General features: G+C 36.2%; 1 protein-coding gene across 1 annotated transcript in view; it reads left to right on the top strand.

Moving 5' to 3' along the window:
- Positions 1–4,167: 4,167 nt before the first annotated feature.
- The window catches only part of LOC754005, a 35,482-nt gene continuing 21,057 nt past the window's right edge, over positions 4,168–18,592 (top strand). Inside the window, exon 1 of the mRNA XM_011685000.2 lies at positions 4,168–4,577. Coding sequence (XP_011683302.2) covers positions 4,422–4,577 — 156 coding nt within the window. The 5' untranslated portion in view covers positions 4,168–4,421. The remainder of the gene's footprint in view (positions 4,578–18,592) is intronic.

Here is an 18,592-nt window from a genome sequence, read left to right as displayed (position 1 = left end):
ATCGTTTCAATTATAACTCTGCCGCTTTTGTTGCTGAAAGTATGGATGTTGGGCTTCATTGAGGTTATTGATACGCTACCAAGAACGCTTTAATATCAGCTTTCAAATTGAATTGATAGGTACTTAACTGGCAGCGCCGCAGCGGCAATTCCCGCCCTCCCTTTGTCAGTTTTTAACCGCTGACTCCAATATACATCATACCTATAACTCACTGATGTGGATGTTAACTCAAGGAAAATACGTGCTTTTCACCGCTTTTGTATTACCATGCTTTTGAGTCATGATTATAATATAGATATCCAATTGTCTTGTTAAGTGCATACGGGAAGAACAAAATGACTGGAGGAGTTTTATTTTGATCGACCAGACGAGATGGATGGATAGCCGAACCAAAAAAAGTCATTATGAATCACATCGATTTCTATTATTATGCCGAATGCTAAAAAGCCTTTTTTGCGTGTCATGCTGAGCTATATTCAGGCAGTAGACAATGACGATTCATGTTTTGCGGGGGTGTAATGGTAATAGTGATAGTCAACAGGGCTCAAATTAATTTTTTTGTCCACGGGGGCTCTTCCCCCCAAAAAAAGAGCCCCCGTGAGGCTTCTCACGGGGGCTCTTTAAGTACTGACGGGGGCTCTTTTTTATACAAATATCCATTGAATTGGTACCTATGACACTCCTCAATTATTTGCTATTTCATCATTATCATTCCAATCAGCATTTTCCCTCTTACAAATTTACAAGCTACATAGCTGTTACTGGCCTGTGTATATAATATATACGCATACAACACTGATCTTTATGATGTCTTTAACGTGACATATCTTCTTCTCCCCTTGCAAACGAGAAAGAAAACAAGGTCATTAAAAGGGATTAAGCGACAAATAATGATTGTGATTCAAATTGATGCGAATATTTGTTTGAATAAGCACTGCTATTCACCCGAATCTTCTTTGTAAAAACAACTTTTACAAATCTCAGTCATGCTTACTGAGATGAGACGTTCCATTCAATGTAAAATACTCATTAAAGAATACACTTCTCCTAATCTGAAAGTGATCTTACAACACAGTGGCAGATTTGCATGGCTGAGATTTGTAAAAGTCGTTTTTACAAAGAAGATTCTGGTGAAAAGCATTGCTTATTCAAAAAAAATCCTTGCATCAATTTGAATCACAATGATTATTTTGTCGCATGATCCTTTTATTAAATAACCTTGTTTTCTTTTTTGTTTGCAGGGGGAAAAGAAGCTATGTCACGTTAAGAAATCATAAAGATCAGTTGTATTATGCGTATATACATTATGATACCAGAACAAATGTTGATTATCAGAATGTCATTTTGGAATACCTCTATACAAATACCACTCATTTTAGCCCGTATCAGTATTAGTATCATGCAATATAAAGCTATTATTCTTTATTTAATTCAGTATAATGCTTTTCCTCAAAAATAGTTTTGCCATTTTGTTAGGGTTGAGACGCTAAGAAATGGTTTCAAATGTACATTACACGAACCCTGAACCATTGCAAAATGATGGTGGTTCTCTCTCTCTCTCTCTCTCTCTCTCTTTACTTTAATCATGCATTATCAACGACATATAAAGCAACCAAAAACTTAGGGTTATCTGAGATAGGTGAAAGTAAGAGTTAAAAAGAAAGTCATGCTAAAACGGCGCTTCACTCCCCCCCCCCCATGAAAAAAATAAAATAGATTAGTAGTCCTCCTCTCCAGCATCCCCCCCCCCCCGCTTTAATATCACATTTTCACTTGGCAGCCCAAGGGGGCCGGGGTGGGAGGAGGGGGTTAAACCCCTAACCCCCCCCCCCCCGTAGATCTGCCCATGTTACCATATCATTCCACGACATCTTGGTCTTCCTCTTCTTCTCAATAGGGACTTTTAGATTTGCGTGGACGTGGACGTGTTACGTCCTTTTAAGGCACTGGCAGTCACATGTCACGTCGTTTTAAGCACTGGCACTGCCTTAAAAGGAGGTCACACGTTTCAGTCATGCACGTTCCCATCGTGCAAATCTAAAGGTCCCTAATATTGATTTACTGGTCGAGGTTCATTATTTGCTAGTCATTTGAAATCACCAGATTTCAGCGGGTTAACGCTTTCACAACGAAAAACTTCTCCATGACCATGTTTCTGCCCTTGCGCGATCGCCTCCAGCTCCAGCAGACATAGCGCGGCAGCGTGCACACGTACCGCTACTAAGGGCGCAGTAGGCCTATAACCACTGCTGACGGCGGCACTGCACTGTGAGCTGAATCGGTAATATAGGCCTACTCATAAAACAAGAAATCTTGCACGCTAATCTAAGTTCCATTTCATTTGAAAATTGATACTCAATATTGTGTTAAAGTTATAACAGAAAAGAAAATCTTTATATTATAATTCCACGGGGGCGATTTTTAATTTTGCAATCGCCCCCGTGAGCAACCTGACGGGGGCGATTATGTAGCTCACGGGGGCGAATCGCCCACCGCCCCCGTGTATTTTGAGCGCTGATATTATTAGTCAATATTATTGACTATTTCAGCCAGGTTAAAGTCATGATTTATTTCGTCTATGTCTGACCGTCAACGAAACGGAGTTAAGTCTTTTGTCAATTCCGTTTGTTGCTACGGCAGGCAGCCAGTGAAAACGAATTCGTTTAATCAAAGTATGGGAATGCAAGCATCACTTTAAACAGAACGTTGTTATTCCTTGCTCATTTTTGCTGATTGAGGTGTCATTATGAAAGAACAAAAACTGAACTTTCTAGAAATGTGAATTTTTCTTCGAAATTCAGATACCGCCCGCCAAATTACTTTTTGGTTTCCTTCCTTCAAATTGCTTTTAATCACTCATGCGTGAAATACGCATCATATGAGTTGCATCAAAATGAAAGAGGAGGATCTAAGCTTTACGTGTCATTTATTAATCATAATTGTGATTAATTTATGATAAAACATCGATATTTCTCGGTTTCGTTTTTTCTGGGTCGTACTGCATAAGTAATAATTGATAAACGCATTTTAAGATACAAAATATAAGCATAATATTTGTGTCAATCAAGTGGAATTTTAAAGGAAATTGAGAAATCCACAAGAAAGCAGTGCTTGTATTTGTGTGGATTACTCAAGAAAGAAAAAATAGAGGAAGGCTTTTGTCACGCCGTTTAAAGCATAAAGTTTTACGTTCTACTACTGTGTATATGTCGGTATATTTTATCAAGAGACCGTCATGCCAAGCGCGTAGCCAGGATTTCATATTAGGGGGAGCGGTAGTGAGTACGCGAAGCGTGCGATTCACTTACAGAGCGCACGAAGCGCGCTCCCTAGGGGGTTGAGTGCAGGGAGGGGGAGTCCCCCCCCCCCCCCCCACCCGCGCGAAGCTTTGACATTTCATTAAATTATTAGAGAAAGGAGACGATTCGTTGTACCGTTCTCGACTCTTAATCCTTGTCTAAATTCAGTTTCTTTTGAGGTTTCATTAGATTATTAAAGAAAGAAGACGGTTCGTTGTACCATTCTCGTCTCTTAATCCTTGTCTGAATTCACTTTCCCCTTCCCGCGCGAAGCGCTGAAGCTTTGACGTTTCATTAAATTATAAGAGAAAGAAGACGGTTCGTTGTACCGTTCTCGACCCTAAATCCTTTTTCTTCCTACGTCCTCTTCCTTTCTTCTTTCTCTTTTTTTGTTGTTGTTGTTGTTGTTGTGTTTTTTTTTTTTTGGGGGGGGGGGGGCGACCGTCCACACCGTCCCCCTGGCTACGCGCCTGCGTCATGCCATAAGTATGATCCTACCGTACTTGCCCAGAGAAATATCATTTGTGAGGCCTCGCCTGGGACTCAAACCACAATATGATCATTATTTACGTCCATGACGTAATCTTCTTGACCACGACTACAATGAAAACTAAGTAAATTTGCCAACATCCCCCCCCCCAAAAAAAAAAAAAAACAACAACAACAACAAACAAACAAACAAAAACGAAGCAAAAAGAGGGGAAAAAGAGGAAAGACTTAAAAGAAAATTAGAAAACATGAACAACAACTGAGACGCCTAGGTACATCGAGAGAGAGCGCTCGACCTCAAGATAAAAACGGGGGCAGCACCTGTTTGTTTGTTTGGTACATTATTGCGCAATGGATCGGGTCGGAACCGAAGTACCGTAAAAAAAAAAAAACGTACGAACAGTGTGAACCATGCCCTCTGGTACAAATCCTACGATCTCTGATTCTGGTGAAAAACTATCAAAAGAGATGTGGCGTTTCCAGCTTTTGTGATCCGATTGCCTCTGAATTCTTATCGATTAAATATATGATGAACTGACTACCATTGAACATTACCAACTAGGCTAGGATGTGATTTTGTTGGCAAATATAGAACAAGTTGCAGGACGACGCCAAGATTTTTGGTTATCCAGCATGCCTTGTTCTGTGACGCCGGGACCACTGGGGTGGAGTTACCTGAGTTCTGTTGCTCTTGCTTTGTTGATAGTGTCGGTACATCTTTCATCAGCGAATGCTTGCTGCGTTGAAGAACGGGGTCCGACAACGAATTGCTCCTTTTCACATGGCCAGGTTTGTTTCTTCTAATTGATTATCCTTATTTATTCAGTGGTTGCAATTGTAAGAAAGTGGAAAGATAATGAGTTTGTTTTTAAATTTGAAAATGGGAGATTTAATAGAATTTCAGGGGAGAATTTAATAGAATAGTAGTAGTTTTAGGAATATTTAATAGCACAGTTGTTGATTTTAACTTTTGAGTAACTCACCTTTCGTTTTTATTATCCTGAAGACCATGGAAGCCCTTTTTCCCTGTTGATAACGAGTTATTTATAGATATTAGATGGAGTGTGTAAAATTAAGGACCTATTTATGTAATATTTGAGGCACCTTTATAATCAAGTTTAATTTCAGATTGAGTATTTTCTTGGGAGAAAAAACAATTTGTACAAAACAAACTGGGAGCCTCTAACAGGGGAATAACACAGCTAGAAATATAGTGATATCAATTACTTTCTGCATCTGTTACATCCTATTAGGTGTCAGGCTTCCCTTTAATACAGAGTCTATTTTGTCTGTCTAATTCTAGAACAAGAAGGACGTTAAATGTCATTGTACATTGAGATAACATCCCTCTTGCTCCAAACGTAATAGGTTAACTCCATAATGTGTATTGCAATCGTGTGAGCATTAGTCTCAATTTGTTCTCTCTGATGATAGGTTATAACAAAATAGCCTTACAAGTTCACAGATAAAATCAATCACCGCTTGTACAATGCCATGACCTTGTAAAAATATATATTGTCATGGTACTGTGTAGGACTTTAGTTCATTTTCCTTGATGAAAGTAAAAAAATATTTTGGTATCCTGTTATGACTCTCATTTTGGACAGATTTCATTAAAATCTATAGCATCAGTCTTAAATGGTATGATTATTATTTGAGAGTCTTTGAGATGGAGTGGGAAATTGATAGAGTTATTGTGATTGAAATTTGATTTATTTTTACAAAATTTCAAAAGTTTTCATGCAGAAAGTGGCTTAGATTGTCTAGAAGAGTTCCCTAGTATTAGCTTAGAAGACTCAAGGCTTGATTTTCACTTGTTAATGGACCATGATTTGCTAGGAAATTCCTTAGCAATAGGGAACATAAATATGGACCACGATTGGCCTGGGAGTCTCTTGCTTTAGCCAACGAGAATCAAGGGCTCAGTTGTCACTTTTGTTCTCGATCATGATTGGCTGGGGAGTTCTGTGGCATTGGCCAATAAGGACAGAGGCTTAGTTGTCACTTGCATCAATGGATCATATTGGCTAGCTAAGTTCACAATCAGTAGCCAATAAGGACTGAGGGTCCATGGTCAGTTGCTGTAGTGTAAAAAATTATGTATGAATTCTCTGCTATTAGACTTTGCTCTATTACTGCATTTGTGCTATAATTCAACTTGTAAACTCCAGAAAAACACACCTTAGTCTTATTAAACGAGTCTAACAAGACAAATTAATATAAAGTCTGGACTTGATCAGATCCTGGGTTGCATTGACTTTACAAGAAGAAAGTCACCTTTTTTCAGATCAAAACATAAGTGACAACACAAATAACAAACCAATCAGAAACATAAAATTTGAATAGTAAGGATATATTGACTGCTTTGAGAGGCATAGTGGTTTCTATAGGGTCAAGGGAAACTCACAACCTGCTATGACCCCAAGGCGCTTGCGCCGCGGAGTCATAGCAGGTTGTGAGTTTCCCGAGACCCTATAGAAACAACTATGCCTCGAATATTAAAAGCAGTCAATATATATTTTATATACCGAAAAAAAGGAAAATGTTGACTCACCCATTTAGGTTTCCATCTCTTTGAAGTCATGAATATTAACACAGGTTTCCATCTCTTTGAAGTCATGAATATTAACACCAACAATAACTTGTGTACAGTATGAAATCCAACAAGCTGTGCTCCAGTAGAACAGGGAATACCAAACACGTTTACACGAACAGTAACTTTTGTACAGGATGATATCACCAACAAGCTGTGCTCCAGTAGAACAGTAGAACATGAACAGTAACTTTATAAATTCACAAATTCGCAACATATTTACACAGACTGTGCGTCTAGTCTACTTGTTGTAGATGTTTACAACACAGTTTTGTATGTTAAATGTTGGGGCTTGGACTTGCTGGCTTGAAACATGGGTATTGCGCATCGGTCATCGCACAAAAGAAACTTATACGGTAACACGTAAACCAAAATGGGGATCGCAGCAAAATGACGTCACGTTTCACAGCCATGGAAAAAGTGCTATGAAAAATGGATATAAACCGGTAGAGCCGGGAAAAATGACTATGAATTTCAATTAGCGGGCATGGTTAAGAACATGACTGCATTTTCAACCAATCAGAAGACAGGATTAGTAAAGAATCTTAAAATGAGGTATATAATACAACATATTGCATACCTGCCAACCGTTCACAGCAAAAATTAGGAATCTCAAAAGGCTAAACTAGGAATACAGCCTATTTTGTATACTTTTCACACAGAATAATTTTAGAAAAGGAGAGGAAGCTAGGGTTCAAAACAATATCTTGATTGGATTAATAATAGCTAGTTCTTATATAGCGCTTTTCAAGACCAAATTCATAGTATTTGGGTCATAGTTTTACATGTATGTTCATTAGAGCAAATTCCTTGACTTTTGTTTTTTATACAGTCAGGCATTTGATCATGTAAAGGTGATAGTAGATAATGAATTTATTTTCATAATGTAGTACATTTAAGTCTTCCAAAAATGCATGATGAGTTCTTCCTTCTTGAGATAGTTGTTCTACTGATAATTTTAGGAGGGTGATGTGATCTCTGCAAGAAGCAGTACTTTAACCCATTACTTACTGGAACCAGGTGGTTTCTATGGTAAGCCTATGCGAATTAGATAATTCAGTAGTCAGCAGGTTAACTTTATGCCAATATTAGAAAGTTAATCAGCAAAGGCTACACATGTGTTCATTTTACAACTATCAATAATTTAAATGCAATTATTTTTTAAATTGTAAATCATGAAATATGACTTGAAACTGATTTTTGTTTGTTTTACGATTCATATCAGGGGGGTGTTTCACAAAGATGTTATGTCAAACTTATGGAAAGCCATTTGTACTTGTAGCCTCAAAATAAAACATATTCACAAGTGAAAATTTAAGTATTTCAGATTTGGTATAAATTACACATCAAGAACATGAAATCTCCTTGATGATAGAAAATATGATTGATATGAATCAACATGTTATACTCTTTAAAATAACTTTTACAAAATATTTTCATAGATGATAACAGCTTTCCATAATTGTTAAGTTCAACTTAGAATATTTGTGAAACACCCCCCCAGGTCTATGACTTGCATTGTATTGATCAGTTGCATATCTGTCAATTTTCTCAATGATAAAATGTGGTATGATAAGAATTTTAATATTTAATCTTTAATCATTCTATCTTGCTTCAATTTGCCATCAAAGTTCAAGTGACTAGATTACAAAGAGCACATTGGACTTGAAAATCTTGTCTAAGAATGCATTATTTATTCATGTGTAAACAGATACTATGGACAATTTCACTACAACAAATTATTTACAATTACTCAGTTTGCTCCATGCCTCCATTACTTTATTTATACCAATCAAAACAGTGTCTACTAGCTAAGTCTTTTAAAAGATTTTTTGTTAATGATTTGCATTCCATGAGTGAGCTGATTAGTCTTTGATTTGTCAAGCTTTCTTCATGTCATATCGAAGTTCAATTGATTAGATAATTTAGATTGCATTGTTTGTCAGGAATTAGAATCAATCTCTTGCTTATAAAAGTCAAACAGGAATAGTCCGTAATGAAAGAATGGAAAGATCACTAAGAGCTGAGGGATATACTGATAATTTTGAAGAAAAAACATGTTTGTACATGCAATCAAGGGAAACTTAAGAACAAATTATTCAACAAATATTATTTACTGTAGAGGAACTAAAAAGATTATCAAATTTTCATTTTTATTCCAGGAAGATAATGAATAAAATATCAGACTATCTGGCACAAGTTTGTTTTGATACAGTTCAGTGGAACCAGGAAGCTGTAATGAATGGAGATACCGTCTCGAAAGAATTTTCCGAGGGAAAAATAATTAAGATTAACCTGGCTTAACAAAAAGAAATGTAACCCTCTCCAACCATCATTTCCATCAACAGCTGTCCATATCAATGCACAGTCCCTCTCTGGAATTCCAAATAGTACGAAATGTTACGTAACGCCATCTGCTTCCCTAAGTTCTCTATTCACTCTTTTGCAAATATATGCAAGCATCGAGCTTTGAAGCCATGCGTGGCACCGAAAAATTAAGTCATGTTCAGTGAAGATGTATTTAGCTATAACATATAAAATACAGAATTAACAGCATAAGACCATTGCAACTTTATATTAGTCATCAAATGCTTTTTCTGTTCTCCGATGGCTCTACTGAATGCATGGCCATTTCAACCAGCGAAATCGACCAAGGAAATCGTGAGTTAGAGCGAATGAAAGGTTTTCATCATCATGATTTTCTCATTTAATTATTGATATTTTCCGAAAATTTCCGAAATTTGTACATAGCTAGGAAAGTAGTCTAAAGGTTTATCTTCCTAAAGAACTAAATGAAATTGTGTTATATGTTTGCGCATTTATTGATTGAGGGCTAGAAGTTGTCAAGTTATCACCACTATTCACCCCAAATACGGGCCCACAAAGCAAAAGCCGCCGTGCTCGCTGGGCTGGGATGTGTGTGTAAAGGGAGGACCTAGTGCTACTAGGGAGCTGTACGGTTTCGGAGGGGGATTAAGGGGATTACGATAGGGGAAACAAAAGACACGCGGTGCCACGGATGGCTTCAAAGGGGCCTCTTGGACGGGATCTCCATTCATTACAGCTTCCTGGTGGAACAATGCAATGACATGTGCAACACTCTTTTGTTCCTATTCCTTTTTTATACCAGGGCCCCATCTTATAAAAAGTTGATATTAATTGCCACTTTTTACAATTGATATCAATGGTAACTTTGTACAAGAGATAGGAGACTGCAAACTTACAATTGGGTGGAGGAATTGCGATTGATCAAAATCAATCGGAACTCTTTCTAAGATGGGGCCCAGGACTCAAGAAATAATTTTACCTCCACACAAGGGTATTGGAATGTATGGTGATTCAATAATTTCAACAAATATTATTCGGTTCATACGTGTTCATGAAATTAAGTTCTTCTTTGGACCCTCCCCAATTCCCATCTCATTGTTGTAACATTCATTATTCATTGTAACCATGCAAGTCAAGTTTATCAGTATTGAATCATTATCTTTTTTGCATGAATGTATAGCGCACAATACCTTTGAAAAAAAGTTCTCACCTTGCTTAGGAAAAGGTACATACATGTACATGCATAAGAAAGAAGCAAAACAAACATAGAAGCTACAGGAAAAGGCCTTGGACTACAGAGTACAAATATTTATTGTAAAAAATGTTTTCAGAGCAGTTTTAAATTATTGAACTGTATATCAGCTTGTCTTACAAAATGTACATGGCTCTGATCAAGGGCACAAAATTTTTACATATGAGGTGAATTTTATAAGTCAATTATAGACTGTGGCAACGTTATTTTTGTAATCTGCAACATTATGCAACACATAGCTAAAAATCAGACCTTAACATATTGCCGTTAAACGGCAATCAGTAGCCAAATATCACATCATCAAAAATGTTACGTACATAACTCGGTGTTCACTTCATGCTGATATTTCTCTTATAATTTAAATTTTTTCTGACAAAGTACATTAGATGTTAAAACATACCGTAAACAAAACTTAAAACCATTGCCATATCAACTTTTTTCAATTTAGTTATTAGAATATGGCCAAAACAAATGTGGACACCGAGTTATGTACATTACATCTTATTCTCTAGATGCTTTCTCTTTGCCTTATTGTCAGATATGGTTTTGCATTAGTCTAATAATGACTTCAATTGAAGGAATGATGTGTTTCCTGAATGAAACATAATTTGCAATGTGTAAATAGTTTGTAAACTACTATTTCAGGACTGAAATGTAAGATTTCTGTACTTAATCATACATAACAGTGGACACCAAAAGTAAGTAGTTTTACATTCAAATTATAACTTCTTGTTCCTTAAATTCAATAAATGTTTGTTTAAATGAAAATGCAGAAGGGTGCAATTCATGCTGAAAGAAATAAATTGATTCATTTATGATAATTTATTTCAAATTTTGATTGGTAGTAGCATACATAACTCGGTGTCTTTTCATAACGGTGTCTTAGTTATGTACATGACATGAAAAAGCTCAAACTGCAATATTTTGTAATATTCTTCTCACCAAATCAGACGTGTGTATGTCTTATAAATTGTTTACTACCTTACCATAACAAATAACTAAATATAGGTGGTCTTATTGAAGAAAAAACACATGGTGTACGTACATAACTCGTCACGTACATAACTCGGTGTTCATTCATTGTTGATTAAATCACACATACAAGTTAAAATGGGGAATCCAATGTTATCAGTGCTCTTCATTCACCTATATACACCATTGCATTATCATTTTGAAAGAATACAATATGTTTTTGTATAGATTCTGTTGCATGGTATGTACATAACTGCAGGACACCAAACATTTTCCATTTACAGAAATCTGAATATTTTTAAAACCATGACCCAGAATGAAATGATCTGATTGGAAATCAAAGATAAAGTGAAACTAAACATTACAACATTGCAAGCTTGTAAATAAATCAATTATTTATACACCATTCTTCAGTTAGTAAGATTTGAAATTTGCAGGACACCAAAGTTATGTACATATCACAAAAATTGTATCACGTGTAAATGGAATAAGAAAAATAAAATGATAGGAATTAACTCAACAGAAATGTTAATTATTACATAGATTCTGCATCAAGATTAAAAAAAATTACAAGTTTTGCATCCCATTAGTAAAAATCTGGTGACCAATTAGTGCATGTTTTGAATGTAACATTAAAAGTGCTGAAAAAAGGCCTTTTTCATCATAAAATTGCTCTAAAACCTTTAATTTGAACTCAATGAAGCTGAAAACTTGTTTGGAGCTTCCCCCAATGGTACTTTCTAATATAAAAATGCTAATTTGTGTCTGGGTCTCATGGTTTTGGATAATTGAACAATTTCCCAGTGTTCAATCTAAGTGTACCCTTGATCTGAGCCATGCAATATACTATTATTCCATAGATAAGAGCAACATGCTCCAAACCTGTTTGCATGTACCATTATAACACTTCTGCAGGGACCTAGTCACGAGCTTGTTTTTAAAAAAACATTACCCCATGATATGTTTGAAAAGACTTGTACTTCTTCATATCTGTGAAGGGCATGCTCAACACCATGCACACGCACAACACTGCAAGCTCAGAGATTTCTAAAGAATTCACATAATTCATCTGGACTTTGGATCCGAATCTTTTCATTAATATCTTGTGTTTGTCATGTCCTTTTGGGTACAGCTAATCTTGTCATTGTAAAAATCAGCCCCAAATGTTGTTTGGTGAACTGTATCCCTTGGCATCGTTAAGTTGGCATAGTTGTTTTTTGAGTTGTGTTTACTAGTGAAGAGTATGGATAGAAAGAGAAACCACTCCAAAATAGATGATACGGTTGCTGGTTTTCTCATCATCCTCATAAATTTGGTTTGTGAACATTGTTAAATGAAATTCAATCCTAAAAATATGGTGGTTTTATTGAAAGAATAAAAATGAGAGAAACAGATTAATGAATTTTGAGCCTTCAGGCTGTGATGCATTTTTGTTTTAAATTGATAAATAGATATAAACCATTATTATTACAAGCTCAAACAACTGTTCAAACCACTGTCTTCTTTTCACTATCATGATAAGATATTCATATTCCCGTTTTGCAGTTAAGAAATCTATTTAAAATTAAAGAGGGTCACCACAGGACTTCTACCCTGATCATAAAGTGGAAATCATTTTTTTTAAATAGAGATACAAATTAGTAAATGTTTGAAAAAGTGGGTTTGTAAACTTTGTATACACAGCGATTAGGCTGTTACTGATCCGTTTTTATGTGGAGGTTAATTGCCTTCTGGAAGTTCTGGTACTGAACAGACGAATTAGCTAGTATAAGAAAACTATTATGAATTTTCCTCTTTTTTCATAAGAACAACATTGGTAACTTGATCTTGCAAATGTGCTGTCATATCAAACTTTTTTTTTCATACTATTTTATTTTCTTTCAATTTACAGTCAATATGCAGGCATATCAAATACCTGCACGTACACCATTTACGTCAACATGATGCTCCATTCTACTGAAACCTTGAGATTAACAAAAATACACACCAATAACCTGGAACTTCCCCAGATGAGTTGGCAAATAAAGTGCACATATAACGCACCTATATCACCCCCATGCTCTTCTCTCTTTTTCAGAGAACAAATGAAGTGTGATTCTATTGTCCTAGCTCTGTACTAGTCTACCTAATCAGACCTTGATCTCATGATAATTTTCATTTATCCTGCGATTTGATTCATTTGAATACATGTATGTACACACTACCAAGCACATTAATAAATATCATGCGTGTCATGATTATTAAATGAGTATTATATACCTTATGGATTAGACTGTTAATGCTAGAACTAAAAAAAGTAAGTCTAGGATTAAGACAATGAATTAGAAAAGGGGAATTCCCTAGCAGATTATGGTCCGGAAAGCCTATTCATAAAGGTGTTGTCCTGTTCACTGTTACGTCAGTGGACTCAGAACTGAATGGTCAGTCTATGAATAAGAACCAAGGACAAGCCAGAATACAAAGGAGATAAGCTAGGTGTAATTCTTTTAATACTTCTATCTTGTAGTGGTACACATGTGCTACTGCAATAGTAATATTTTTGCAACAAATACTATGCTTGCCCTTAATGAACATGGAGTTCATGTTATATGATATTTTGTAATTATTTTCCAATGGAAACAAATAATATATATTTCGTGTTAGAGTTTTATTTGTCCATGTAGAATAGATCAAGGCCCAAAACAAGTTGAAAATAGAGAGTTTTTGTTAATCACCATAGTACTTTTTTGGCTTATATTTCCTCCGATTCTCAGAAAGGTATAAAAAAGGTACCAGGGCAGGAGGGAACAAGAAAAACGCTGTGAATTAATTTTGTTTTACCTTGTAAATGTCATAAATATTCATAAATAATAAAGGCTAGTGCTAGGCCAGCACTTGTTTATTAGTACTCCAAGTGTAACCAAGAATCTGTTTATGAGTCACTTAAATGTATCAAATACACTATATCTTTTTATGATTCAATATGTACCAAATACACTATATCTTTTTATGATTCAATATGTACCAAATACACTCTAGCTTTTTATGATTCAATATACCAATTACACTCTAGCTTTTTATGAGTCCTTAGCTACCAAATACACTCATTTCATGTTTGCTTTAAAATGATGTGTTTTACCTTGAAGAGTTTGAACCTCAGAAAGCTGAACTGATTCATACAGCAAATCATACTATTTTCAAACTACAAGCTTGACATTTATTGACACTCTTGGCATATTTTAATGAATATCAGTTAAAGGTATTCCTTTTATTGTACAATGTCATGATGGTGGTACATGTAAGTGTTGCATTGAGCTCTTTAAATGAGGAGCTTAAAGCCCCACTGTCCTACTTATAGCTACTTGGTCCCTCTATATAGAAAACTTCCCCAATCGGTGCCTGTTGGTCTCCCATTATCCTCTTTTTCTTATGTTAGTTGAGAGCTGAGTTGATGAGATAGCTACCTGTCAGTGACCTGGCTGGGTGGTCTAATCCCTTCTGGCCCAGTAGTATTGACAGTCTTTAATAGGTGTTCAGCCTACAGGAAAATTATAAAGAAAAATTATAAATAAAATCTAAAGAATCATTATATAGCAAAAGGAGTGCACACTGTAGAGGTTGGATAGCAACATCGTATTTATGTCAGTTTGGAAAAGGTCAGGGCCGTCTTGCATAAAAGTCGAGTCGCGATTGATTACAACTCCGATCAAACGCATATATATGCAACTTGTAATCAAACGCAAATGCGTAAAGAGAGTCGGGAAAGTTGCACTTGAAAGAGAATGGTAATCAAACGCAAAGTTGCGGTTGATTTTTAGGACTTGCGTTTGATTTTTAGAGTTGCGTTTGATTTTTAGAGTTGCGTTTAAACGCAACTCTTTATGCGAAAGGGCCCTGGTGCCATGACAAGCTGCCAGCTGACCAGTCATCATGAATGCAGGCTCATGATGAGCTCCGTCTAGTTATACAATTTTTGTTTGATATGACGGTAATGAGAATGTGTCCATGGTTCTTTATCCAGTTTTGATATGAAACGACGTTCAAACATGCGCTCAGCTACATTTCTTTATACAATATTCAGACTAGTCCAGAATCTGGCCACTTTGATTTTACTAATTTCCACCACCGTGATCTGGCCCTCTTTATTGCAAATCAAACACGATGTGATCCCCGAATTTGTTTAACCCGCAAAAAAATCAGGATGGCTGTACGATTCGTGGATCATACCATCTTCAGCTTGCAACAGGTAGGAGAGGGAAAGATTGCAATGCAAAGTAAATTGATACCGGACTACATTCAGACTATAGAAAAATCAGTCATTAGTATCATGTAGCTATAGTTTCTCATATAATGATATGACGATTTCTGGTAATCTGAATTTAGGTAAGAGAGTGTTGAAGATAGACTTACTCTGGATTTGAACCCATTGCTATAAACCATTGCACCATGCTGACATAAACAAACAACTATCACAAAAGTCTATTGATAAAGCAACATTTCTTGCACTTGAATTATTATCATTATGAACATCGCTCTTCTGCAAAGCTGCACCCAAAGACTCAATAAAATGAGTTTTGAGTGAATTGTAAATTGACTTTAAAGCCAAATTGAAAGTTTATCTGAGGAGAACATCAGGCATGTTGGAGCATGAAGTGCCATTCTAATTTGTGTAAAACTTATTGTTTGTCAACTTTGTTGAAGTGAGATGCGTGTTTATAATGAACAATACTCTTTTATCAGGTGATAGCTTTTTGTATACATAGGCATACGTGACACTATGTAGAGGTGTATTATGGGTCCAGTCTTCAGACTCTGAACCTAAAGGTGCAGGCATGGCAGGGTGTAGTACTTTTTGTGATTTGAAAACAGAATAAAATTGGTTATGAGGTATGAGCAGGCCACTTGGCAGGAACCTAGGGCCGTTTCTCAAAACCGTCAAAAGTTTGTGCACATCCCATTAAAAACCTGTGTTAATTCTATAACACAGGTTCCAATGGGTAGTCCAAGAAATTGGACATAAACAGTGAAAATTATCTTGCTGCATTATGGAAGAGGGGTAGGGGATGTCCAAAGAAAATTCTTTGTGTTTTTGAAGTCTTATACATGTACTGCTTTCAAACTGGCTTCTATCGGAGTCACACCGATTGAATTTTCCTTATGTTAACAAAGGTGAAACCGCCGTTTTCCCCCTTTCGCTTTCATACTGCTGGTGAAATTCACTCGCTGTGGCGAGCCCTTGCAGGAAGTGAAGAATTATTGCGTAATTATTAAGCCTGCGCGCCATCTAGCTAACATGTAGCATGTTCAACCATAAGTCAACAAACACAGCTGGTTACGAAAAAGCGCGCGTACACTCAGGCGCGGATCCAGCATTTCTTAGGGGAGGGGGCCCAACTTTTTTTTTTTTTTGCTCCCGAAAATTTGAAAATCGCGCCGACCGAAGAGTCGCTCAGTGGGGGGGGGGGGGGGGGGGTAGGTACAGAGCACAATAATTTTTTTTTTTTTTTTTTTTTTTTTTTTGCTCCCGAAAATTTGAAAAACGCGCCGGCCAAAAATTCGCTCAGTGGGGGGGGGGGGGGGGGGGGGGGGGGGGTAGTGAGCACATTTTTTTTTTTTTTTCATCCTCAAAAAAATTTCAATTTGCACCCCCCCCTTGAGCGCCAGGGGGGGGGGGGCCCAACCCCCCAAAAAGGTAAAAACCACGTGATTTTACATGATTTTTTCTCAAGGGGGGGGGCCCGGGCCCCCCGGGCCCCCCCCTGGATCCGCCACTGCGTACACTGCTGATTGGAATATGATTGGAATTTTAAAAAAAGGAATTTTTTTTGAAGTTTTTAGTACAGGGCAAATGGGATGGAAGCTTGCAAGATAACTCACAGCATTGCCAATTTGTGTTTGATTGATGGCACCTTCAAAAATTCAAAACTTTCTTAAAATTTGTTCTATATTCTGACTTTTGGAGGATTTTGCTCAAACTTTCACTGACCTGTTTCATTTTTTCAGCTTCTATTAAAACAAACTTCATATTAGGGTGGACTTCCCCTTTAAGTACACAACACTAAAAATGTGTCCCCTCTTTTAAAAGTGACAAGTTATTTTTACTAGTCAGAAGTTTTTTTCGGGGGGTTAGGGCCCTTCTTTTTCAAAATATCAGATCGGCCCCTGACCATGGGTTTTATGCTTTGCCAAGAACCCTGAACATAATTCCTAAGCCTTCTATCTAGTTTTGTAGTCTATAGGCCCATCACATCCCAAACACCATTTTGAAAAATCAATGATTTTTATTTACAGCTATTTACACTCCTGGGAAAATCGCCCGGAAGCAAGGAGGGTCATGTGACCAAAAGCTGAGTGTGCATTTACACTGCAAAAATCAGTGAAATTTCTGCCAACTTTTCAAAAACCACACTGCTGAGGTGTATTTTTTGATTTTGGTATTTTATCATGTTTGATTAGCAAGTTCGAACGAAACACCAGAATGTGATAAAAATCTTTTGGGAGTCTATTTCCTCTTTTGATTTCAAGTTTTTAGAGCAACATAATACTTTAGTAAACAGGTGTTTAGTCAATTCAAATGTAGTGTATTTGAAGTTAGTACCGTAACAGGGTGAATAGAAACATCAGGAGGAATAGGAACAATATTTGGGAAACCAGTTTGGGTATTTTCCCAGGAATGATATCGACCCTCTTTATATGTTTATTTTTTATATCAATAGTTTATGATGAATAAAAGAAATATATAGCCTAGCTCAGGAAACTCTCCTTCAATTATTTGCAAAGGTCTTTGCTGATTGCATGTTCCTGTTGTTGTCCATGCATGTATTACAGTGTACTGCCTAGTCAATTTTAAAGCATTGAAGGATGAGAATTCGAAAATCAGTCAAACATAGTATGGGCAGGAAGAATGTCATGGGAGTTTAATCTTTTCTCACGAAAATTAGATATAAAAAAAAAAGATAGCATATTTTCTTTTGCCCAACCTACCGTAAACTGTACCACACTATGAATGTACCGATTTTGTATGACCTTAATGTGTGGTTGGCATCGAGGTTAATTTTCTCTCCCTGTGGTTAAGTATTTTTCCTAAAAAATTCCAAATTTAAATGGATGTTGGCTTGCAATGCATAAAATTACCATCAATCATTTGAGACAGAACACCCAGATTGGCAAAAATATTTTTTTCATAATCGGCCACTAGAAGTTCATTATTAAATGTGAAAATAGTATTTTATCACTCTTGAATGTTTATTTTGAGTACTTCTATGTATAGAAAAAGAAAGAAAAAAGTAAGACAAGCAGTTTTTTCCATGCCCTTACAGAATAATGGAAAAAACAACTTCAAATTATTTCATCTCACATTTAATTAATATTGTCTTTTTGTAACACGTTTTTTCTTACTCTCTTTCATTAATGTTTTCTTGGTTTTCATGATTGATATTTTTGCAACAAATTGATTTAAAGTTTAGTATCAATTGTGAATGTATGATTGAAGGAGATACAATCAATTTAAGGAAGATACCATCAGTTACAACTCTTTCAATGTTACCAGGCCCAGAAAATGCTTTTTTCCCTTGGGGATCCTAAGTTACGTTTAGATCAAAATTAAAAAAACAATCTAATGGAAAAGGCATATTCAACCTAGTTCTTAAATTGTAACCTTACCTTGTTATCTTATGTTGA

The sequence above is a fragment of the Strongylocentrotus purpuratus genome, unplaced genomic scaffold, assembly GCF_000002235.5.
Source record: "Strongylocentrotus purpuratus isolate Spur 01 unplaced genomic scaffold, Spur_5.0 spur5_scaffold_6, whole genome shotgun sequence".
NCBI classification, from domain to species: Eukaryota; Metazoa; Echinodermata; class Echinoidea; order Camarodonta; family Strongylocentrotidae; genus Strongylocentrotus; species Strongylocentrotus purpuratus.
Note: the sequence above shows the minus strand (reverse complement) of the source record. Positions and strands in the feature narration are given on the sequence as shown.